Source organism: Chiroxiphia lanceolata, chromosome 9 (assembly GCF_009829145.1).
Source record: "Chiroxiphia lanceolata isolate bChiLan1 chromosome 9, bChiLan1.pri, whole genome shotgun sequence".
NCBI lineage: Eukaryota > Metazoa > Chordata > Aves > Passeriformes > Pipridae > Chiroxiphia > Chiroxiphia lanceolata.
Window position 1 is genome coordinate 17,850,038 of NC_045645.1, and position 24,951 is coordinate 17,874,988.

General features: G+C 39.7%; 2 protein-coding genes across 8 annotated transcripts; both read left to right on the plus strand.

Moving 5' to 3' along the window:
• Positions 1-3,737: 3,737 nt before the first annotated feature.
• LOC116791070 (cytochrome c-type heme lyase) lies at positions 3,738-10,283 on the plus strand. The gene is made up of 7 exons (XM_032696744.1): positions 3,738-3,814; positions 4,246-4,395; positions 5,124-5,272; positions 5,882-6,030; positions 6,982-7,101; positions 7,619-7,705; positions 7,942-10,283. Exons 2-7 carry the CDS (start codon positions 4,281-4,283, stop codon positions 8,138-8,140), a joined length of 819 nt encoding a protein of 272 aa, XP_032552635.1. The 5' UTR covers positions 3,738-3,814; positions 4,246-4,280; the 3' UTR covers positions 8,141-10,283.
• Positions 10,284-15,476: 5,193 nt separating this feature from the next.
• RWDD3 (RWD domain containing 3) lies at positions 15,477-23,673 on the plus strand. 7 transcript variants are annotated; one of them, XM_032696750.1, is made up of 4 exons: positions 15,477-15,659; positions 21,518-22,002; positions 22,697-22,812; positions 22,911-23,673. In XM_032696750.1, exons 1-4 carry the CDS (start codon positions 15,653-15,655, stop codon positions 23,023-23,025), a joined length of 723 nt encoding a protein of 240 aa, XP_032552641.1. In that variant the 5' UTR covers positions 15,477-15,652; the 3' UTR covers positions 23,026-23,673. The 7 variants fall into 7 exon arrangements, with proteins under 7 accessions (XP_032552641.1, XP_032552642.1, XP_032552639.1 ...); XM_032696751.1 differs by lacking the exon at positions 15,477-15,659 and adding an exon at positions 15,667-15,734; XM_032696748.1 differs by lacking the exon at positions 15,477-15,659 and adding an exon at positions 15,971-16,070.
• The last annotated feature ends 1,278 nt before the right edge of the window (positions 23,674-24,951 follow it).

Consider the following 24,951-nt stretch of genomic DNA (forward strand, 5'->3'; position numbering starts at 1 on the left):
AATTTTTCTTTCTTATATGGCAATAGCTTATGTACCTATAACGAATGCATCATGAAAGAACAATTTTCTTTGGGTTCAGTTCCATAACAACTGGCTTATATGGTATCTTGAGATTTCATACTGTATCTTTTTTATTTAAAAAAAGGTGGAGATGGGAGTTGCTCAGGTGGCTGGACTTTTCAAGGCTGAAATTCTGTGTAGAACATTACTGGGGCCAGGAGTGTAAGTTGAACTATAAATTCTCTTGTGTTTTGGGGAAGAACTTCTATGTTGGATAGTGTAATTATATTGCACCGTCTTATAATATTGCATGTTTCAGGACATAAGCTGGGCAGCTGTCTGAAAGCTCCAGGGAAAAAGAGCTGCTGTTGGCAGTGTATTATAGATACAATGCGCTACAGAGTCCCTTACTGGATACTAAGATGGGCAATTAAGTTCCTAAATATGGCAATTCCTAGATTCTGTATATGCAGTGAATGTATGCCTAGGACGCATGAATCGTGTGGTAAAACTCAGAGGTTTCTCTGAGCAGCCTCGCAGGAAGTTGCTGCTGTTTTATGTCTTAACGACTGACTTCCAAGCACAGGAATTACTCATGTTACTGTGGGTTTTCTTTTGTATTACGCAATGGTTAAATTACTAGAAGAAAACACAAAGCAGTGAGGTGTTTTTCCTTTTTTTCCCCTCTCATCTTCTTCGAGGTGTTTAGTCGCATATGTAGATTATTCCTAGGGTACTAATTTTACACTGTTAGTGTAGAAAATTACTCATTAACTAGTTGGTCTGTTTGGAAGTGAGTGTGAACGTCTGGGAACAGATATTCTTTGGGGTCAGATGCTATATAGGTCAGATTTCCAACTGCTTGAGGAAAGACAATGGGGGCTTGGTAGGAGGCTTTTGTATTGGCATTGGGCAGCTTTTAACACTGAATGGTGGAGAGGAAGGACTGAGCATGGCTGGGAACCAGGGATGCCTTTCAGTGAGCCGTTCTTAACCTGATACATTCAAGAAGTCTTGTTTAAAGTGTGAGAAATATTATACCGCCTCATGATGTAGGATATAGAAAGTATTTTGTATATCCACTTCTTTGTCATACTCGGATGCAAAGTTGCTCTTTATTTCCTCCCAAATTTTTTTTATTACTCTTTGTGTTCTTGCTAAAAACTTTGTTTTTTCTCCTCATATTGGTGTGATAACTCTGCACTAAGATTTTTAAAAAATTTTATTTAATTTTCACAGTGGACATCTCATTTTTTGGAGATGGACTACTGTTTTATCTTTTGCTCTGCTTTTGTGGAGTTCACAGTGCAGTATACCTAAGGGTAGATTGTGTGCTTTGTTGACATTGTGACCTTGGTGTTCTTTGTAATGCTTTACACAGAGTAAAAAGTATTTGCTACTTGGCTTATCTTACAGAGGGGGAAAACTATTATCTATACAATGACTAATAATGCAATTGTTGTTTCTGGTGGAGCGTGATGGTGAAAAGCAGGGAGACGGCACATCGACATCAACAGCATTATGTACTTTGAGAAGAGAGAGTAGAACCAATTCCCTGTTTGAGAACATCAGAGAGAGAAAATCTGGTTTACCTTAGAGTCCTTCTGCCACTTACTTGAAATATTTAGAAGCAGAGATGTTAGTTGGTCTATGGGAGGATCTTATTAAACTGTGTTGTTAAGTGAAGACAGGCTGAGAGACTCGCGGTTGTTCAGCCTGGAGAAGAGAAGGCTCTCTTAGACACCTTAGAGCCCCTTCCAGCACCTAAAGGGGCTACAAGAGAGCTGGAGAGGGACTTTTTACAAGGACGTGTAGTGATAGGACAAGGGGGAATGGCTTGAAAGTGAATGAGGGCAGGTTTAGATTGGATACTAGGAAGAAATTCTTCTCTATGAGGGTGGTGAGGCCCTGGAACAGGTTGCCCAGAGAAGCTGTGGATGCCCCTGTTGAAGGCCAGGTTGGGGGGTGGTTTGAGCAGCCTGGTGTAGGGGAAGGTGTCTCTGCCCCTGGCAGGGGACTTAAGCTTCAAGGTTCCTTCCAACGCAAACTGTTCTGTGATTCTCTAAGTGCAGCCAGTGAAGACTTAAAATTATTCTACAGCTTATCCAGCTGTTACTGTGAATGTAGTCTTAGAGACTGCAGCGAAGCCTAAATTGGGAAATGATGGAGGCAATCAGAATGTTTTCTAAGGCATATAATAGAGACTCAATTACTGCCATGATGCCTCTTTTTTCTATCTTGAGGTTCTCCATATGCTGTGCTAATAATTCCTGCATGCAGAAAGGGTAGAAAGCAATTTCCTCCTAAGTAATCGAGACTATAAAAGGGCAAAAAATGACTAAAAGGATGAATATTTGATATTGCTTTATCCTTGTATTTTTATTTCATGTTCACACTGAATGGCAATGTCCTCATTAATAAGAAAGATCCTATTTTGAAAGACAGTATGTGAACATGATCTTAACAGCACTCTTGAGAAGAATGTATAAAAGAAGTTTTTTAATTCAGGTAGTAAAATTGTTTGAAATAGTGCTGGTTAGAACTGCTTCAGTGTGGTTTAGAATTTGTCTATTAATCCTTCTGATCTTTTTCAAAAGAAATGGCAGAGAATCACTCATTTCTGTCTCTACATGCAGAGTGTGTAAGTGACCTCTCTTCCAGATTTGAATTTGGATTTTTTTCATCCTAAATTACTGTAATAACTGTGCCACTTGAAGATTAAATTCCTTTCTACTTTAATTGTTAAAACGAAATAGAATATTTGGGGAAACAATATTTTTCTAATCAGTTCTAATTGTTACATGTTTATAATGAATGTTTCTCATCTCCCCACCTGCTTTTTGCACCTGACAGCCTCTTTAGAGTTCATGCTGTGGGATGAACATTGAAATAGTCCTGCGGGATCTGTGCCCACTGTTACAGTATAGCCAGGTGTTATCACCTGTTGGTCAAAAGGGATGGGATGGAGGTAAGTCTTCCTTGATCTGATGCACAATGAGCTTCATCGTTTGTGTGTTATGCACGGTATTTCATGTATGTAGTTAAACTGCATCTTCTGGCTTGAAATAAGGCAATATTCTTAAGAAATTTTAAAAGAGCTGTGATGCTTTTGATGTTTAAAAATCATCTTAAGGAACTTCAGTATGCCCATAAGTTTAATACTAGAAAGGATACACCTATACAGTATCGGTATGTGCTGCTACTACATTCAGTGGTACTAGCAGTAGTAACTTGCAGTTGTAAGGGATGATTTCACAGCACGAGGTAAGAGCACATACAACTCGCAGAACGCCGCTGCACGGGGATTAACGCGAGTCCCGGTTCGCAGATTTCGCTGTCTTCGGCAAGGTCAGAACCAGCCTTTGTGCACCTCGGCGTGGCACGGCCGGGCCCAGCGGCCGCGGGCTCCCCTGCGGCCTCCCCGGGCGGCAATGCCTGGGCATCTGTGCGCTGAACGGGGGCCAAGCCTCGTTGCGAAGGCCCGCCGGCGCCGGCCCCGCTCCCTGAGCCCCGGCGGAGCGGGCGGCCACGGCGTGGACGGCCCGTCCCTCCGTCCCTGGGCCCGTCCCTCCGTCCCTGGGCCCGTCCCTCCGTCCCTGGGCCCGTCCCTCCGTCCCTGGGCCCGTCCCTCCGTCCCTGGGCCCGTCCCTCCGTCCCTGGGCCCGTCCCTCCGTCCCTGGGCCCGTCCCCGTGCCCGCCCTTCCCCGTGGCGGCGGCGGGCGGGGCCCCGCGCAGGCGTGGAGCGGGTGCCCGTTCTCGCGAGGCGCTGGGGCCGGCGCGGAGGCGCGGGCCGGGCTGTGCCGGCAGGGCTGAGGTGAGGAGGAGAAGGAGCAGGAGGAAGATGATGAGGATGGGGATGCGGCGGTGGTGGAGGCGGCGGCAGCTCTGGGGGCCGCGGCGGCGGGAGGCGGGCGCTGCGGGCGGGCCGCGCTGCGGGCGGGCCTGAGCTGACCTTGGGAGTCGGTCACGGAGTGTGGCGGGTTACGGGAGGCGCGGCTGCCCCGCACGGGCGTGTGACACGGGCTGAGCCCCCCGCGCCAGTGGCCGCGAGGAGGGGCTTGGGAGGGAGCTAGAGGTCGACCCTGATAGACCCTTGGGGTTTTATTTGGGCTGGAAGCTTGTTACTTAAACCGATTTCGTAATTAATTTTTTAATTTGTGATGCAGCACTGTATCTGCGCTTGCGTTCACCTTCATAAATAAGGTGTACTTTTGTATTACGAGTGTTTGCTTCTTTTTTGTTTAGGAGTTTGATGTAAGAAGGCCCGGTGTGTGGGAGCCATGGGTTTGTCTGCATCCTCCCCAGCTCCTGCAGGTCAGTCGCCAGATGCATCCAGGCAGTACCAGACGGCATTTCCACCTTCAGAATGTCCCATGCATCAGGAAAAAATGAGCGGTAATCATTCTTGAAACTTCAATGAACTAAACTCCTTACGTGGAAACCAGATGAAAAGTCTTAGGGAGGAAAAAGAAATTATTCTTCAAATAAAAACTTAAGTTTTTCCTTTAGGAAAAGTTGCTCTTAAGTAACTTCTCATGAATAGGAGGCAGTTGTTCACCAGAACAGCGTACAAGGTGCTGTGTCTGTAGAGACAGGAGGTGGTTGTTGTAGAACCTGTAGGTCATTCCCAGTTGTCCCATTTCACAGGAGTCCTGCAGATCTGTTCCTGTGTGTGGTACGCCCACAAAGGGTCAGGGAGCCCCTGCAGAGATGGCAAATGGGAACAGGTGGATGTCACTAAAAAACATGCATCTAGAAAAGGGCAGCAGAAAGGTGGAATCAGAAGAATGTCTAAAGGAGGACATTCGCTTTTCTGGTGACACAGTCAACGCATTTTGGATTAACATTGCTGAGGAAGTCTTAGGTACTGACAATTCAATATAGGGGCCAGCATGGGGTAGGAAATGAGCATTCAAGGACACACAGGAAGCTCAGATCTTACCATGGTGTTGGGTCCTAAAATGCAGGAAAGAGAAAAGTTAAAACTGTTGCAGAGCTCAGAAGAAAAAGTGAAATAACCGCTTTCATTTCCTTGAGCATTCAATGAACCTGTCCCATTTCATGTCATGTTTTAAGAGTTTTCATTTTGTATCAAAATACATACTATTTTTCCTGTGTTTAAGGTTGTCCAATGCACATGAAAACTGCTGATCACAGAACTGAAAACACAGATGATGTTCCTGCACATCAAGAAAGAGCTTATGAGTTTGTAGCATGTCCTGTGAAGTCTGGTTCATCTCAAGTGAAAGATGACATAGATCCTAGCAATATGGTAATTTTTGCTTATTTCAGATGTTTTCTTTAGTCTTGTTTTTTCTGAAATACTGTACCACAAATGTAAATAGTGATACTGTCTAAGGTGGAAAGTCTGGCAAATAGCACTATTTTTTTTATTTTAAATGCTGCTTTTTCTCTTTTCATGTGCAAATTCTTATATAAAAACAAGTTACATCTTGTTTAACATTGTTTTCAAATTTACACCTCTTTGATAAAAGGTGCTTTTCCAGTTTGTAAATACCTTTTACTCTCTATTTATTAGTTATATGCATGTTTTTTATGCTATGTTGGTAGATTTTAGGTTCTGTTTAATAGCAGTATGGGTAAGTTCTGATTAGTATCTCTCCAAGATTTCCTCTGATTTACAAAAAGCATTGCTTTTTTTGGAAGTTGAAGTTTAGGCAAAAGGGGTTCCTTTAGTCTTCCTATGACAAACTTGTGCAAACAGTTTTACTGCAAAAAAGATAATTTTGATGGAATTAAATAAAGGCTGAACGTCTTGATCTTTTTAAGAGCTGATTGATCATACTTTGATTTTTCTCAAACACTTAACATAAAAAAATATTCATACTCTAGTTTGTTGTTGATTCTTCTTGTTTTCTAGATGCCTCCTCCTAATCAGCAGCCATCCCCAGGTCAACCATTTCCATTGTCAACTGTTAGAGAAGAATCTTCTATTCCTAGAGCACATTCTGACAAGAAATGGGTCTACCCTTCAGAGCAAATGTTCTGGAATGCTATGCTAAGAAAAGGGTAAATAAATACACTGTGAATTATAAGATGGAGTCTGTGAGCCTGAAATTCATTAAGTAATATAATTAGTTATTATTAATTATTTTTTAAGAGTTTGTGGATTCTAACCAGTAAATAATTAACTAGCTCTTTTAAAAAACTACTGTTTTATAAACATGTTTGTTTTAAAGGGTGAGCTGGTCTCAAAGGCCACATCCCTTCTAGTGATCAGGAGGATGTTAGGGAATGTCAAGCAACTGCTACTGGCTCATAAAATTTTCTTAAAAGTCTGTGGGTAGGCATAAACCAAGTTCGCAAGATTTCAAACTTTCAAATTCAGTTGGCTTCACGCTAGGCCTATAAACTGATAGTAGAAGTTCTGTGATTATGAGAACAACTAACTTGACTTTGCAGAATTGCTAAAAATGTGGAAATTTACTAGTAGGTATCTTCAGTATTTAAAGAAATTTAGTGTAGGCAAGACCTAATTTAATGATTAATATCTCCTGTGGCCTAAAAAACCTCCTGTGCTACTGTTCCCTTATTCTTTTGTATAGTCACAGTGCAGGGTCAAGAGAGCTGAAAGGCATTTCTAAGCTTACTAAGTGTATTGAATACAGGACTTCTGTGCATTAGGAATGCAAGTGGGATTTTTCCTAAGCATTTTTATGAATCCTATGGATGTGCTGATGTTTGAACACTCTGATAACTTTCTGATCCAGTTAAGCTTTTAATTTAGCTATGTAGAATTTGTGGATCTCTGTGATGATAACTTTTGATAACTACATTTCTGCACAGAAGATGAAGTGATTCTCATGATGCTTAGACAGATGAGCCAGAAGTTTAAATACTTGTCTTGTGTCTTTGCATAAAACCTTAAATCTTGATTCCAAAGTCCATCAGATAAAGTGAGGAAGGTGCAGTAGTTATGCTGTAATGCTTATAAACTGTTTCCAAGTTCTTATTTTTTAGGTGGAGATGGAAAGATGATGACATAACAAGTGAAGACATGACCAACATCATTAAGATTCACAACCAAAATAATGAACAAGCTTGGAAGGAGATTTTGAAGTGGGAAGCTCTTCATGCTGCGTACGTACATATGAAATGTTACACATGAAATATTTTTCATTGTGTTATGACAAAGATATGAGACATAAACTTAGATTAGCAGTGACTGGTGTAAAGCAAACTATCAGTTTTTGGATCAGCATAGCCCCTGTTCCTGCAAGAGACAAACTAGCATGTATAAATTTTTTCTCTGAAATTTTATGATCTTTGGATTATGGTTTTCTCTTCTTTAATCTATTAAATCTGTGGATTAGATTTGCTGAGAACTGCTCTCTTGACAAATTAGAACAATGGTATGGAGCGTATCAGAGGTACTTTATTATACCAGCAGAAAGTGCTGGCAGAAACCGGGCAACTTTTCAGACCTTTAAAGAAAAAAAGAAGTTGTTTTAGATCACTTGGAGTTACTTTTTTACTGTTGCTCTTTCTTCTATTCAGTTTCTCTGGTACTAAAATAAATTACCCTAGTAGTTTAATTACTTAAAATAAGACTGCTTTTAAAGGTAAAACCTACTTTCCTTTTTAATTGTGTGCGCAGGGAGTGTCCGTGTGGACCATCACTGATGCGGTTTGGAGGCAAAGCAAAGGAGTATTCACCAAGAGCCAGAATACGTTCATGGATGGGGTATGTGGGCAGGAAAGGTCTTCCAGGGAGGTGGGAGGTTAGGGAAATGTGTCTCAAAATGTGGTGTAGAAGTAATTGTAAGATGTTTCAGAACTGGCATTGGAAGTTAGAATTGCCAGAAGATAGAAGTACTAGTGGGATCTTACGGATAAATAAATCTTAAATAGGACTTCCACTCCCTCTCCCAGGTTCATAATATCCATTAAAATATCTACGTATTCTACATATCTTTCCAGATATGAGCTACCCTTTGACAGACATGATTGGATTGTTGACCGGTGTGGAAAAGAAGTGCGCTACGTTATTGATTACTATGATGGCGGAGCAGTGGATAAGAACTACCAGTTCACCATCCTGGATGTGCGCCCTGCATTGGACTCTCTCTCGGCTGTGTGGGACAGAACAAAGGTAGCTTGGTGGCGCTGGACTTCATAGCTGCTCCTGAGGTGTGTACTCAAAAAGTAACTACTTTCCTCCTAGACAAAGGATAAGTGAATACCAGGACTTGAAATGGAAGTTCACTGCAGCTGTCATTGTTTTCATGATTACCACTGTTCTTTGGGGATGGGAAGGGAGGACGGGGAAATCTGTTGTTAAGTACACCAATGCTTTGTGGTGTTTCAAATGGAATAATAAAGTTATAGTAGCAAAAACATGTATCTTAATTTTCTTAAAAATTGGGGAACCTTTTTTACTTTGGCTCAGATTGTGCATAAGCTTGCCACCTTTTCATTTCATGACTTCAGTGCTGCACCAAATACATTACAGTTCTGATTCTGACTGAAGTTTTGAGTATTACTTCACTCGTGAAAACTGGAAATTTCATAAATCACATAGTTAAAGTGTTTGGATACCTCAGTGATGAATAAAGGGTAAAAGATCTGGATTGTTTCAAACTGCATGTTTTATTAACAATATAAACCCATGTATTTGTTTTCACATGGGCACGTTACCTATTCAATTACATGCTTCCTCAGAAAATGTCAGTTGAGGTCATTCAGTTAAAGGAAGTACAGTGTAGTATGAATATTTTAAAGGTATGTTAAATTGAACAGGAGAATATACTCATGCCTTAATCTGCAATTTATCTTTGAACAGAAGAACATCTGTTAGAATCAGGAAATGAGTGTCACTTTTAAAGCATTTCTAAAAGGAGATAATATTTAATGGCTATTTATTTCAGTATTTAAAAGGTTGTTTTCTGATGTAAGAAAATGTATTATTTTAGTATTTTCATGTCTTTCATATGTGTCATGTAATGCATTCAATACAGAGACAAGCCTTATTTAAAGAACCTCATGCAATGCATCTGTATTTGGCATCTTGGCTTCATCAACTGTACCATAGCATGTTTTTTTTATATAAAGCAGAATTGCACAAGAGTATATGACTACACAGTCACATGTGATTGATTAGAGTGAGGCATATCACAGCTGTGTATATAACTTGGCTAACAGGGTATCAAAAGTGCCAAGAAATAAGGTTGATTTGAATGTTGTCTTAGAGTGATGTGTGTTAATGCTGTGTGGCTTAAATCTTTGATTAATGTTTGTGCTTAATAAGCTTAATAAGGGAAACTCTTTTTTTTTGTAAGTCTTCCACTGTAATAGCTTAAAATTTGCATGGCTCAGTAAGTTGGAAAGGAGTAAGAGCATATCACATTGTAGCTTCTCAAATGGGGAAGCTGCCTTCACAAAGCTTCCCAGCCTTAACTGGGAAACAGCTGTACATTCATTTTCAAAGTCCTTATGTTTAACTGACATTGGAAGCTTTCTTTTCTTTTTTTTTTTTTTCTTTTTTTTTCCTTTGTTTTTCTTTTTTTTTCTTTTCCTTGAGGGGAGACTCCCCAGCTTCCCCTTTGGGAAAAAATTAGGGAAGCTTTCATACTTCAGAATTCTGAATGGTTCCCACTTCAGAGACAACTGTCATGCATGGTAGGAATAGATATTACCCAGAAGTCTAGAATCCTAAGAGGAAAACCACGCTCTTGCCATATCTGCTTTGCTCATTCCTTTTTCACCTTTTTAGTGGTTCATACGTATATATATATGTATAAATGATAAATAGGAAAAGAAAAAAATTCCATCTGAGTAGGCAGCATATGTATGAGGTATATGAGAAGTGTGTGACCTTGTATGAAGCATATTGGATAATGAAGGAACTGCTTCTCTATTCTATCAGTAAAGATTTAGGCTTACTGCTTTTTGGGGTGATTTTTTTTCTTTTTTGGGTTTTTGGTTTTTTTTATTGGTTTATGCGTTTGGTAACTTGATATACTGAGGATTCTGTGTTTCTCACAACTAGGTATGGAAAGGGTACACCACTGTAGGGGGTACTTCAGAAGCTTCAAAAGAATGAGTTTGCTTGGTTGGTTTTGGCAGTGTGGTGTTGAGTGCATTATGGAAATTTGTTATTGCTGCTAAATCTGGTGAAACCTGTCACATGTCACTTCATGTATTTACTGTGTCCTGTTATGTTCCATCTTCCATAGATTCAAAATTGTTCTTTTCTGTGCTACTGTTAATGAAATGTTCTACTTTGTCATCAAAGTAAAAGGAAATAAATATACTTTTCTTAACTTTGGTGATCATACTTTCAGCTGTAAGAATTATTAAGATGAGCTTTTGCATGTGTCATATGAGATTATAATCTGTTACAACTATGATCTTGTTATATATTTGATACATTTATTATATATTATTGTATTATTACTACAACTTAACTATCATTACAGCTTTGAATATATACTACTCATTTTTTAGGTGACTACAGAACCAAAACCCAAGGACTAAATTCAAGTGTTTGTTACCAAACCAGCAGTTCTCAGAATAAGAGCACATGACAACAAATATATTCATCCCAAGTCTGGCTAATTTAAGAAGAATGCAAGGAAATTTAAAAAAAAAAAAATAAAATCCTAGAAGCGTCAATGAAAGTAATTAATTTCTATAATCAGTAAGACTTAAGGAAGTAAACATTGAGGTTTTGCTTTTAGGCCTGGCTTATTTCATGCAGGATGTTGGTAGTTTGCTATTTTTCAGGAGATGGGTGTCATTTGAGAAGAATTATTAGAATTCTGATGTAAACTTGAAAAACAGTAATTTAAATTGATTTTTTTTTTTAAATCCGTAGGAAGGATGTTTTAACTGAAAAACTATCATTTAGGCTATATTGAAGGAAGTATGTGAGTATGCATAAATAAATACATTTATATAATTTCTTTATAAGCATAGAAAGGTGTGGAGAGTTCATGGAGCTCAAGAAAGGGAAGTATCCTGAGGAGGCCCTTTCAAGGAATTCTGCAGTGACATAAGGTTCCCAGTCCCAGTCAAGCTGAAACAGAATTTTGGAAACCAACATCTCAAACCGAGGTTAACCTTGTGCACATACATAAGGAAAAATGCAGACACTCACTAAAGATGGGTCACTTTTTAAATTAGTTTTGTATTTACATATCTGAAGTTTACCTATGTTCAGCTTTACTGTGTCAGAGCCCTGCTTGACCTATTTTGCTTGACTCTTGCAGATAAAACGAGTTAGGAGTGCCCTCCTGGTCTGCCACTGAAGATGTATGTGGTTCTTCAAGGATATTGGGGTGCTCAGAAACTGCAATCTCTGTGACTGATAGAAAAGGGCTCCAGCATAACACTCCAGCTGTAATCAGGTCTTGGGTCATCTATATGTGATCAAAAGTTATACTGATCTGTATCACCTGGAGCAGGAGACCATTCTGCATTCAAATATCCTGCAGTCAGGGTGTCTGGCACAGTGCTGCCATTCTGTGGAGGCACTGACTGTGTGGTTGCTGTGCCTGCAATACCCTCCCTACTCAGTGGTGTTGGCCCAACTCTTCTGCATCTTGTCCTGTTGGTACCTGGCCAACATGAGTGCTCTGTAGTTGAGGAGTAACTTAGAGGCTTGCCCTTCTTGGCATGCCTGAGTTCCTGGCTCTGAGTCATCCTGTAACATTTTGCCTTTGCAATGTAGTAGCAGGCAGTTTGGAAGGGGGAGCTGTAGCTCTGTCACCCTTTACTTATTTTTTTTTCCCTGCCCCCTAGAAACACCTTTGCTGCTCTCTTTCATATCATTCCAATGGTCTTAGCTTAAATCTCTCAGAATTTTTTTAGTTAAGCCCTAGAATTTCTGCCCTGCTTTGCTGTAAAAGAAAGAGACTGTTGCTGTACGAAGGTAGTTGTGTCCCTTCTTGATTATTGCTACTTTTTACTGCCAAAGCAAGGTGTTTTGAATTACTGTTTTTGAATTATGAGGTGAAAGAGGTATGCTAGTTTAGTGTGAAATGCTCTCTAGTGTTTACATAATGTATTTGCCATTAGGACTTTAATGTGCTCTGTAAATTTGAAGTCTAAAATGTGGTGATGAATACTGTTTTGCCTTCAAAAGGTGTGAGTGTGGCAAAGGATCTCTCAGTGCTCTCAAAATGGTCACAAATAGACTGTCATCTTATGCACTCCCATTTTTTTTTATTCCACTCCTGTATCAAAGTGTCGGGGAATAATAGCTAATGTGCCAAATTTCAAAGGATGGAGACATGGATACTAACACTGCTGTAGCTCAGCAGCTAAAAACGAACTGGTAAACTAAGGAGCACTGCCTAATTTTTGAACTCTTACTAATGTTTGTTTTTTATAGAGTAAAAATGCCTCTTTCAAAACCACCACTTTTTAGAGAGATCTGTTCCCAACACTTACTAAATTAAATGACACATTAATTTTTTGTCTCCCTGTGCTTACACCTGGAGGAGAGTCCATGTAGTAAGGTTCCGCAAGCAGATGTGGAACTTGATGTGGAAGCTGAACTTTTTGAAGGTAGAATATACTACTCAGTGCTATCTGTGCTTATGTCTTCAGTGTCATAGCCTTCCCTACTCATAAGTTCTTACATATGTTTTTTTTAAAAATGCACAACATCGCTAGTTTTCTGCAAATTTTTAGTAGGCAACTTCATGCATTTTTACTCTCACTGAAAGAAAATATGTTCTATTTATTATTCTACCTTTGTACAAAGTAAATTACTGGCAAAGAGCTTTATGGAGTGAATCAAATACATATTGATTCACCAATGTTAGCATTAGGAACCTGTGGTCATACTAGATATGTCAGGTTGTAAAAAGCAAACTTTTTAGTTTATATTAGATGGCTAATCACTATTATGTGCATTTCCTTCAAGAAGAAATGGCTTGCCAAACTCCTAGAGAAAGAATCTTAAATTCTTTTATGAGTGTGACAGTTACATCTGTTTGGTCTTACGTACATCAAATTGCAGAGAAACTTCTGGGCAGAGTACACTTCTTGACTCCAGACCTTATTGTGAGGCCTTAAGCATGCACAAAGTGATGCATTATCTACCAGTGAGCCACTGATTCTGATGGCAGCTCCTCACATCTGCATATTTGCAGCATGTTTTGTGACTGGAGTCTGAATGAATCCAGTTTTCAAAGGACAATGCAAATTTATTGGAAGTATTGGGATTGTTATTAGGGCTCATAAAAAACATTTAAAAGATCATTTCCTTTGCCTATGTCCAGTTTGGACCATGACCTCTTGTGTAAAATAGAAGCCATTAATTTGTTTTCAACATATTATGAAAATTTCAACATATTATGAAAAAAAAAAGTCATGGTTTTTGTTTTCCAATGTTTTGCCAATTTTGTGGTAACTACAGAAAGTTTTAGCTATTTTGCTAACATACTGCTGCTCTTGCCTGCAACTTCTGAAGACTGTGACCCCATAAACCTCCTGTCTGTAGAGACAGCTAATGCTTTAATTGATCATTAGTGCACTTTCAAAATGAGTTTCCATCTGCCAAAAGATTAAGTGTCTTGGGGAATTGACTTAGAGCAGTTTGATGCATGGAGGATAAATGCAAGTGCCTTTAAAAAGCACTGCTAGATCACAAATCCTTGAAAAACTTGCTTCTAAAGGAAAAGTAATAGAAAATATTTTTTCTCTGATTTGTTTTTTCTCAAATTGGAGAAGGTCTTTTTTTATATATCAGTGAGAGTTTATTAGCTCATTTTCAAAAACTGAAAAGCAAAACCTCATGAAAATGTTGAATTTAACCTTAGAACAAACCATGCAAATCTTGGCAGTTTTAATTTGCAATGTAGATTTTTTGTTAAATGAGTTTATTCCAACAGTAGAAAACTATATGCTTTGGGCCAAAAAAACCCCAAAACGAAACCCAAACTGTTGCACGAGCTGTACTTGAGAATACCGGTGGGAAAACACCTCCATGATTTATCGTGTATTTTCACAATTACTGGGGTTGCTTCTCCTTCTGTTTTATTCAAGCTTTTGCCTTTTAGCTTATTTGGAGAGAATTTTATAGGTTTTCATGTTCGTTTCTCTCTGCCACTTTTGTACAAGCCACTTTTGGGAAAACTTCTACCATTGCAATAACGCAGTTATTACAGAAATGGTACCTTCTTTCTTAGGTATCAGAAAAAGCAGTGCTATTTAACTCAGGTAAGGACAGTTCTAGCTGGTTAGAATGCCATTCTGGCTACAGTAGAGCTGGCAAAGTTGTTGTAGCAGAAAATATGGGAACCGCAGTTGTCTTACAGCAGTGCCAGAGATGGATGTGGTTTGTGTTGTACTGGTTATCCACCACCTTTGCTGTGGTTATGAGTTCCTCATTAGTGTCTGTCTTGTGACCCCAAAATGGGCAGCTGCAGTGATTTTTACACTGTTCCTACTGGTCCTTTAATGCCTTCTAGAGTACACACCTTTAGGACTGCGTGCAGTTGTGGTAGAGGAGAAGCCTGAGTGGCTGGCGTGGAAAAGATGTTAAAAAGATAGAGATGGACTTTTTTTTCCCAAATATCTATCTACTCCTCCCCTGATTCACCACTCAGGTTAGGGGGAAAACAAATCTAGATGCATTGTTTTATATATAATCACTAGTGGTTGTCGAAGCAACACCTAATTGATTAAGGCTGTAATTGTAGTGAGTGGAAAGCAAAAGACACTACTTTTGCAAATAACACTGGGAAGATTTATCTTACCTATGTATGAAAGGTTGCATTCTGTTTGGCTTGTCAGGCAAAATAGAAGATACTGGTGGCACAATCGTTTTATGACAGGATGTTGGAGCTGGTTTAATGTAGGCTGACTCTAAAAAGTGGAGCTTTACTTTTTTAACTTTGCCACATGCTGATAGGAAAGCATCCATTTAAAGAATATGGCTAATGCTATTCTATCGACACTGCAATGTTTGAAGAAATCATTAAAAAAAAAGGGGAAATAAGATCTTGGCCTTCAATTTATTAATAATGGAATATGAAGGCCAGATTGTAACTGTAGAAATTCATTTCAAATTTAAATATTTAGCATTTTCAGTTGTCTGTGAATACAAGAAAACTTATTACATTAAGATGGAATTTAGATCTTTGACATGAAGCTGATATTTTCATAGTGTGAAAAATATCAAGCTGACATTATACTGTCTTATTTGATGACTTCCAAATGTCAGAGTGCAGTAACTTATTCATAGGGACCTCCATGTCTTGTGATAGTGTCAATTTAAAAGACATTTACATCGACTTTTTTATTTAAACATGTAAAATGGAATATGCAAAGTATATGAAGAGAAGGGGGAAAGACCGGGGCGAGAAAGTTCTTAATAATATAATGAGGCACTTTAAGGCTAATTTCCAGCACAGCCTTCTGACAGCGGCAGGGGCTGCACCCGGCAGTGCCGCTCTGTCACAGCATCCCCCTTTCTTCCCGGCCCAGCGCTCTCGTGTTTCTTGTTATTTCAACTGAATTTAGAGACTTAGAAATAGCAGGGTATACTCTCCTGAAAAGTAACCCCCCCCCCCATCGCTTTCTTTTAAAAGTGATTTTATAATAACGGGATATACTGAACGTTTGAGATCATTATGCCTGGGAGTTAACGGTGCCGTCGGCTGTGCAAGACCTCGGTGTGATGGCTGGTAACGGGATTGTGAAGCTACAATGACTGAATACAAGAAGCCTAATTTTATATTCCAGTAAATCTTTGTGTATGAGTATGTGCGGCAGCGCACCGGCGGACCGCCCAGGGCCCGAGGCCGACCGGGGGTCGGAAGGTCGCACAGCGCTGCGCACCGCGGGCAGAGAAGGACGCAGACAGGGGGACAGGGAAGAAGGGCGAGACGCGCGCCGGGAGCCGCCATTTTGTTCGCGTCCCTGCGGCGCGGGCCGGGCCGACGGCTCCCCCTGGCGGCCGTGGTGCCGGGCGCGCGACCGGGAGGGGGCACCGCGCCTGCCCCCGGCGGCCATGTCGGAGCTGGCGCGGGAGGAGCTGTCGGCGCTCGCCGCCATCTACTGCGAGCCGGGCGGCTGCGAGCTGCTGGCGGCCTCAGGTGACGCGGCCCGGACCCTCCCGCTGCCCCGGCGGCGGCCCGGCCCCGCTGCCCTGCGGGCGGCTCAGTCCCTCGCTGTTGGCCCTCGTCGCTCGTCCCTGTCCCTGACCCGCCGTGCGTCGGTGCTGCCGCGCTTAGGGCACGGAACCCAGCGGGCCCTGCTCGGTTATAATTAGCGACCTTCACTGTCCTGGCTGTGCCCAACGCCTGCAGGCACTGGCAGCAGGGAAGGGCCACGCTGGGAAGGGGCTGGCTCTTACCTAGGTAGATAACCAGGTGAATCTCATACGTGTAACAGGACCAGGTGTTTATCCTGTAATGCTTAATAGGGGTGTAGCTTTTGCTGTGTATGAGATCAGCGTGAGACCATGCTGTGCTTGGGTAATTTCTGTTTTTCTGGGGTAAGATAATAGTCTGGGCCCTGTGATGTGCCAGGTGTTCTCCAGCTTCAGCAAGATGTGTATGGCTGTAGGTTTTACAGGGTGCTGAGGCTGATGTGTGTGTCTGGTGCTGGTGGACTGCTCAGATGGTCTGTGCTCCTTGCTCCCGTCAGCTGCTGGTTGCTGTAGGGTAGGAATGCAGTCAGTGTAGACACCTTTACTTCACGGTTTCTGCACTAGCCACTGTTTAGAACGTTGTGTTAAGGGATGACATTTATCAGTCTGTGCTGTGTGGTGATGTGAAGATGCCCCTTCAGCAAGGGAGAATAAACTTCAGTAGTTCCAGTGTACAACAGCAGTTACTATCAGGCTTAAATGTCAGGTGGCATATGCAAGTGTTGCGTGTCTGTGTGAGATCCAGATCATAAGTAAATTTTGCATAGTGCATACCATGGATGTGACAACTCTTGCATATTTGTTGGAGAGAGATACTCACACAGATGCACAGAATACGCCCATATTCTGTATCACTCTTCCTGGTGCCCTAGGAGCTATTGCAGAGTGCTGCTCAGCTCCCCAGCAGAGTGATGGACAGCAAGTGGCTTCCTGCTGGTTGGACTTCACTGAAGTCCTGGGGAATGCTGTTAAAGATGGATGCAGTGATCTGCTGTCAAATTTTGTCTGCATATGTGTGTATTCAGCCTGAGAGGACTGGGATTATTAAGAAAACACTTTCTTACTGTGAGGCTGACTGAGCATTGGAAGAGGTTGCAGAGAGGTTGTGGAGTCTCCCTCCCTGGGGTCAAAAGCCATCTGGACGTTGTCCTGGGCAGCCTACTGTAGATGGCCCTGCTTGAGGGGAGAGGTTGGATGAGGTTCTTGCCAACATCAGCCATTCTGTTATTTCATGAAAATGGCTTTGTTGTGTGAAATTACATGTGGCTGCTTTTGAGCGACTCACTTTAACTAAAAACTGTGTGTGTAGACAGCCTCAGAAGGATGAAGACATCAGTGTTTGCAGGGAGCACAATTAACTGGGGTAATCTAAAAGCAGAATTTTGTGTCTAGATCTGCATGACACACCTCTTGCTCCAGTGTAGGCGTGTAATTCTGCCATTTTATAAGGTTGTATTTTTAAATTATGATTGATGAAATGTTTCAACTGAGCTTTATCTTCTTAAAGTGAAAAAGTTCAATGATATTATTTTGGGCATAGTTTGAAAATACAGTATCCAGGCTTATGAGATGTTTAATTTTAAAAATTGTGAACATACCTGAACAGTGCATATACATGTCTGTTCCTCCAGATCTGTTAGACAAATATATGCACATTCTTCTTTGTGCTTCATATATGGAAGAATGATTTTGTGTTTATAAGTTACCAGAATGTAAAAGGCTTAGAAGCCTTCCTGGAACATAAAGTGAGGTGCCACAAATGCAGAACGAGAACAGGCTATTTTATTTATATTGACTTTACGTGACCTTGCAGGGCCTTTAGCCAGGCTGTGTTCATGATATGTTAGGATCAGGTATCTCTGGTTGATTTCCATAGTTTTCTGTTAGAATTGAAAAGATTATTTACAACAATGATTATTGGTATTTTTCTTATTTTTGGAATTTACCTGTCCTGTGTTGGAGCTACAGAATCCTTTAGTCTGTATACAATTAACTTTTGCTGCAGTCACTAGCTTATATTTGCTTTATCTCTTTGAACCATATAAATTATCGTTGACAGATGGTGCATAGACATAAATTCTAGTAAGACTGTTATGTTGTGATATCTCTAATATATTAAGAGTAATCTGTGTGTAGATCCACAGGATCAAAAAGGAGGCCATTGGGGATTTATGGTTTTGAGGAATGTAAGAAAATTCTTTTGGTATGGTAAAAACTTTGGCTTTCTGGAATTTAACAATGAAGTATTCAGAATGTAAAATGTGTTTTTATTAAAACCAATGTGTTGATGAATTTAAATAAACTAATTACAGCATATCTTTTTTACCTTACGTATCTATATGCAAAGATTAGTGTTACAGATAGAAATCCATAATTTAATTGTTAATCTGTTCTCTTCTAGTCTGCTCACCAAGCTTGCTATAAAAACATATTTAGATATTCTAAGCTTGTACGTTAGTAGGTGCCATTTTCTGAATTTAAAAATAGACTGCATGTGTTGCATAAAATGCCTTTGGGCAGGAGAGGAGGGGGATATCTGTCTGGTTGACATGGAACATAAGAAAAAATCTGAAGTATGCTAGAGCTAAATATACTGATAAGCATGCAGCTATGGGGGAAATGAGTTAAAATATATTGAGTTTAGTCTGATTAGCACATTAAATGCCAGTGGAACAGTCATACCCAACCTTTTATTTCAGAAATAATCACCATGTTGCTGTGAAGACAACTCAGCCCTTGTAGCATGTGCAAACAAAGGAAATGTTCCTTTGGAGCCAGGTTGTGCAGGGCGCCGGTGGTTTGCTCTTTGTTCTGCCGGCGTCTGCAGTGCTGGTGCAGAAAATGGACGCTGCAACGTTTAAATAAACTTTGGATGCTGTAGGTTTTGAACTGATTCTCCTTTTTTAAAAGTGAGTCTGAAGCAGATGTAAATGAGCACGACTGGGCTTTTTGTGATGGCTCAGGGTGATACACTTTGGGATGTGAGGCTGCACTGCTTCCTTTGGATTAGTTCATCATCACAGGCAAAGGTGTGAGATTGTTGCAGGCTTAAGAATAAGATCACTGCAGCAGGAGGCCCTTGTTGAAGGGGCAGGGTTGGCCTGTCTGTTTATCCCTAGGTTACTTCTGAGTTGGTGAGATCCATTATGACAAGCTAGTGAAAAAATCCTATGAGGATTATCAGAAAAGTAACATGTTTTTCTGTCACTGTAATTAAGCTGGCAATAGAGTAGTATTCTTCAACTCTTACATAGGTTGTGTATTTTAAAATCTCTTGGCAACATAGCTGAAAATAAAGTGATTCACAGGCAAGACTACAATAATGTTCCTACCGTTCAGCCAGGTGCAGCTTGCTTCCAGCTGGCTGCACCTGGTGGGGCTGCCCTGAGTAAGGGGTGGCTGAAGGAGGTGGGGCAGCAGGCACTGTCTGTGTCTGGTGTGATGCTCAGGGGTGTGCAGAGACCCTTTGTGGTGGCCCGGAGGGTGCTGGGGGTCCCAGGAGGTGCAGTGCAGTCTTTTCTTCTTGCGTCTATGGCTGTGTGTGCTGAGTGTAATGGCAGAGGAACCATCATCATTAGTACCCAGGAAGAAACATTTATCTGGGCAGCAGAAGACAAGTTTGAATGGGAAGGCTTGAGGTCCTCCTGCATAGCTACTCACCATGTGCGAGGGTCTCTTCCGAGGCTCGTGCTTTTCTGAGGAGCATTTGCCTTTAAAATAGCCTGGAACCTTTCATAGCGTCTTGGAAGATTGGACATGAATTGTGTTGGCAGGGAACAGCACTTTGACACGTAGTGCCTGTAGGTATGGGCGTGGTTGGGTGTAGTTTTGTTTAATTCTCGATTTGCATCGCTGCTTTCAGCACTGGATTTCACTCTCTTTAGGCAGTGATGGTCTGTAGATATTTGGAGACTTCTTGATAGTACTGCTAGACTTTTATTGTTGGGTTTGGAGGGTTTGCTGATTTTATTTTGTGACTGCCCTGACCTAGAGAGTTCTTTGTATGATACAGGAAGGAGGTTTGGAAACAAGCCCTTGGGTTTGCTCTCTAAAGTGCTTCTGGGTGTCCAAGTAACTTTTAGGTCCTTTCACTTATTTAGTAAGTTTCTAATATAAAATCATGGAGAGCCCTGAGGTTGGTTAGCAGTGTCAGCAATACTAATCAAACATAATTCAACTGACTGTCATGTAAAGGAAGGTAAGGTAAGGTAGGGGGAGAAGAACACAAGTCACTTCAAAAGAGCTGCTCTGAAACTCAGCTCTGTTCTAATCTGCCTTTCAAATCTGGCTTCTCCTGCCCTCATAGAATGAATCAGCCTGACATTTTAGCAATTTTTTAAAGGAAAGGAGTGAAGTGCTTAGAATGCATCAAAGGGGTGAAGCAGAGAACATCTGAAGATGATCATCTTTTATCTGATTGATACCATCTTACTTCATGGAAGAGGAGCAAAAGTAGGTTAGGTCTTTGTCCTCGCTTCTCACTTTGTCAAGTTTTGTATTGTTTTTCCGTGAAAGGTTTTATTTCAGGAATGACTGTACATAATTTTCATATTAAGCATCTTTGATTATATGGTTTATCAGGAGGATGTGGTCTTTAGCCCTTCCTGCTGCATACTATTTGTATCCTTTTCACTCTGAAAATAATTCTGTTCTAAAGTAGATGCTACAGGTTTTGAGTAAATATGCAGATATATAAACATACATTTATATAAGTATATGCATATTTATATATGTAGTATCCAGGGTCAGATATCCAGCAGAGTTGTTTTCATTATATCAATCCCACTGTTGTACAGGAGTTGACAGACAAGATTTAAGCATATTTTCTCTGCAAGTTGTAGGGGACAAAGAATCCTACTTCTTTATTTCCAAGTCTCTTGTTAGTGTGGAACTGCTTTTGACTGGTTGTCTTCAAAAATACCCAGTGCAAGTCTGTTTGCCTGGCATTGATGTTAGAAGTCTTACAGATTTCTTTAGGAGCAAAGTTAGGGCAGTGCTGAGTCCATCCAGAAAAGTCTCTATTTTCAGTTGTCCTTGCTGCTGCTATTGAGCTGTAGAAACTGAGTTATGTGTTTGAGAGAGACAGTTCTTTATTCCTGGCTTGTCTAGACTTTGAAAGAGCCAAAATGTGTGAATACTTTTTAGAGTGTGTTAATAACTTTCCTTCTACTATGTTGTGGAAGTGTTTCATTTCAGGATTCCCTGCAGGTATAGCTTAAGTCATTGGGTGCAACCACCTCACCCTGCAAAAAAAACCCCACACTCTTATTTTGTATGAGATTGCAGTAATTTGAGTGGAATTGTTAGAGAAAATAACATGACCTAATGATATATGTGTATTTCAACTTGAAACAATCTATTAATGTTTATTTTTTTTTTTATATTTTCCAGAGATGCATGGAATCTCATTTAGAATTCAAATCACTGTGAAAGAACTTCTGGATACAGATGTACTTTTAAAGTTGTTATTTCATTTACCAGTCAGTTATCCATCAACTGTACCAGATATTTCTGTTAACTCAGACCAGCTTACAAGGACCCAATGTATGGACGTGAAAGATAAATTACTTGAACAAGCAAAGAAGCATCTTTCTGAACCCATGGTACATGATCTGATTCTTTGGATACAGCAGCATCTTAAAGATGTCATTAAGCAATCAGCAACAGTTTGCAGTGAAAAAACTACTTCCTCAAAAGGAACAAGTACAGAAGATGGTATCTGGATGCTCCTTTTGCATTTAGATCACATGAGAGCAAAGGCAAAATACGTGAAAACTGTGGAAAAATGGGCTTCAGATCTAAGGCTGACTGGAAGACTGATGTTCATGGGCAAGATAATATTGATTCTTCTTCAGGGTGACAGGAGCAGCATTAAGGTGCAGGAACAATGAATGTTGACTAGTTCTATCGATTTACCACTGAAACCTACATGTCTGAATATTTTGTCTGTGTTTTTCTGAGATTTATGGTTTTGGAAGCAAATTGATCATTATGAGAATAGGAAGGCCCAGCAACTTTATTCTGATTTAAGAGAAAGAAGGTATTCTATATGAAAGAAACCAGTGATACTTGTAGACCTGTGGGGTCTATATTGCTTTGTTTCTCACTGCAGCTGTACCCCTGTATTCCTTTTGTTTCCTGACTTAAATATGCCTAGGTTCAGTTTCCTGTATTTCCCAAATGCCCCAGAAAGTAGAAAAAATTGTGATGTGAAATGAATAACAGACATTTCTAACTCATTACTAACTGTTTCTTTCCTTGACTTGGTGCTCCTCATGCGTGCCTGGGCTTTGAAATTCTTGTCTATACTTATGAAGTCCCACTGCATTAGGTGGGTTTTTGTAGCAATGTTGGAGGAGAACGTTTTGGCTTTTCTAAATCACTTAAGCCTGCACTTCAAACTGATGAATAGAAGCAGTCATGCACTGTTTGGGATGGGCACTTTCAAAGTTTGATTGCTATGTTCTGAAAAAAAAAGTCTGTGTGTTTCATATGAATTTTTGCATTTTTTACTAAACTTTGAAGATACTCAGTGACATTTAATATTTTGGGGTTTTTTTTGTCATTTAGGACTATTTGATTCTTCAGAAAACTTGTAAGGTAGATGTGGACTCAAGCAGAAAGAAATGCAAAGAGAAAATGATGAGTGTACTGTGTGAGACAGAAGTACAATCACAGCATAAAAGGTATAATTTAGTATTGTTGTGGATAGAGAAGTAACAGAATTGATAATTACATTCTGACAAATCTGGACATGTTAATGAGTTTCCCTTTTACAATGTAGGTTTCAGACATTTGAAGTCAAAGAATACTCAACACTGAAGGAGTTACAAAAGGAATTTGAAACTGCAGGACTTACAACTCTTTTCTCTGAGTTTGTGCCTCCTCTCTTAAAATAAAATTAAAAGAAAACATGGGACCTTTGACCGAAGCAGTAGTTGACTACAGATGCTGATGGAAGATAAAAGGACTAACGTGGCAAATGTTAAAGCTTTTCTGCAAAAAGTACCAGAAGTAGTCATCCTCTTGCAAGAAGAAGGCAATTCATACATTAAGACTCTGTTTTGCAGTCTCTGTTTTTCAATGTTTTGTTTCTTCTCTCTCATGGTAGAGTTTGTTGCTAATGGTCTGCTAGAAAGCATGATTAATTTTGCTTTGGGAGATTATATGAAGATATTTCTATGTAAAAACATAGCAAACACAGATTTCAATATGTAAGGACAGCATATATTAATATTCCTTAGGAGTTCATTTGCTAACTTTTCATTCTCCATTTAATTGACTATAAATGCTAGACTATTGATTTGAAGAAAAAGCTTGTGTCCCTTTGGCCCTGAAAAAACTTTTAAGTGTCTTTTTGAATGTTAGTTTTAATTCTAAAATGTATAAAACCACCTGACTGGAGAATTTAAATTCATTAAAAAGCTAAGGTAAAGCCAATGGTAATATTTGCTTTGATAGTTTACAGATTTCTTTTTGCATTTTATCTGGTTTTACTGTCTGTGCATCTTTATGTATCTTGATTCAATTAAACTGTCAGAGCAGCATATATACGGACTTCTGTCTCTCAAGTCTTTGGTCAAGTTTTCTGGTTTGGTGTGGTGGGTTTTGTTTGTTTGTTTTGTTTGTTTGGTTTTTTCTGTTTTTGTTTTGTTGTTGTTGTTGTTGTTTGCTTTGGGTTTTTGTTTGTTTGTTTCATTTTGGATTGGTCACTGGCCTTGGCCAGCTTATAGCTGTTTTTTTTTAATCAGTCTGTTTTACATTTACATTAGTATAATGTTACAAATTATGTACATAATTTTATAAACTTTGCAAGTTGTGCAAGTTCTGTTTGCCTAGGGAGAATTGGATACTTATTTCTTACAATTATTAATGTCCTTTGGTTTCTGTTTTACCTGAAACCATTCTCTAGCCAGGCTAGATAAATTATCCAGTAATAAAAATTTTGCAGTCATGAATTTCTCAGTAACTAGCAATGTCATTTCAGTTGGTTTTAGCATGTAGCTAAACATGTGCTTTACTGCTCTCTAAAACTCACTCTTAGAAGCCAACTGTCTCATGTATTCTTTGTAAACTAAACAGATTTGATCAAGTCAGTATAAATTAATTTATTTCCATTGTACTGGGGGAAGATCAGGACACTTCGGTTAGTTTCTATCCTGGAAAATTATTATGTAAGATGCGACTTCCAGTTTAATACTCAGACCATGAAGTCATTCCTCTTTCTTTATATATTCTAGAAAACCAAACTCGTAAGACTTTTAGGTTTTACTTTTTTTAGGGGTTTTTTTGAGATATCAGATGCGTAAGGGGTTGTAGACGATTAGAGAGTTTCTGAAGTTTCTAAGGAGTTTGGTAATTTTCTTAATAGAGAGTGTCTCAAATATGTATGTTGCATGTTATTTTGTGCACTGATGCTTATTTAATGAGATAGTAGCAAAAGTTCTTCTTAATGAGTCTTTCATGTTTAGAAAACATGAAACAGGCACAGTAGAAAACAGACTGGGTTGAACAGGTTTTACAAATCTGTTTTATATTATTTTGAAATGGCTTCCTGAGAGATAGGAATCTAATTTTCCATCATTTTAAATGCATGTGAAGATGAATTCTTACTTTTATAAAGAAGAATGAAACAGAAATCTCTTTAAAATATTAAAATAACATATATTTTAAATTATAGTTTCCAGAATTGAGCTGTTCTCAGGTAAAATAGCTATGTTGAAAAACTCTGTGTCAGTGGAGTATAGTCTTGAAAAGATGCCAGGGGTCTCTCCTTATGCTATGCGGATCTGACAGGTATCAAACCCAAGAAAAGGCCTATGCAT

Coding starts and splice junctions, on each gene's coding strand:
- RWDD3 (XM_032696748.1), top strand. CDS start 15,986: ATGTCGGAGCTGGCGCGGGAGGAGCTGTCGGCGCTCGCCGCCATCTAC. Junction 16,071..21,517: donor CGAGCTGCTGGCGGCCTCAG/GTGACGCGGCCC, acceptor TATATTTTCCAG/AGATGCATGGAATCTCATTT. Junction 22,813..22,910: donor GTACAATCACAGCATAAAAG/GTATAATTTAGT, acceptor TTTACAATGTAG/GTTTCAGACATTTGAAGTCA.
- LOC116791070 (XM_032696744.1), top strand. CDS start 4,281: ATGGGTTTGTCTGCATCCTCCCCAGCTCCTGCAGGTCAGTCGCCAGAT. Junction 6,031..6,981: donor AATGCTATGCTAAGAAAAGG/GTAAATAAATAC, acceptor CTTATTTTTTAG/GTGGAGATGGAAAGATGATG. Junction 7,706..7,941: donor AGAATACGTTCATGGATGGG/GTATGTGGGCAG, acceptor ATATCTTTCCAG/ATATGAGCTACCCTTTGACA.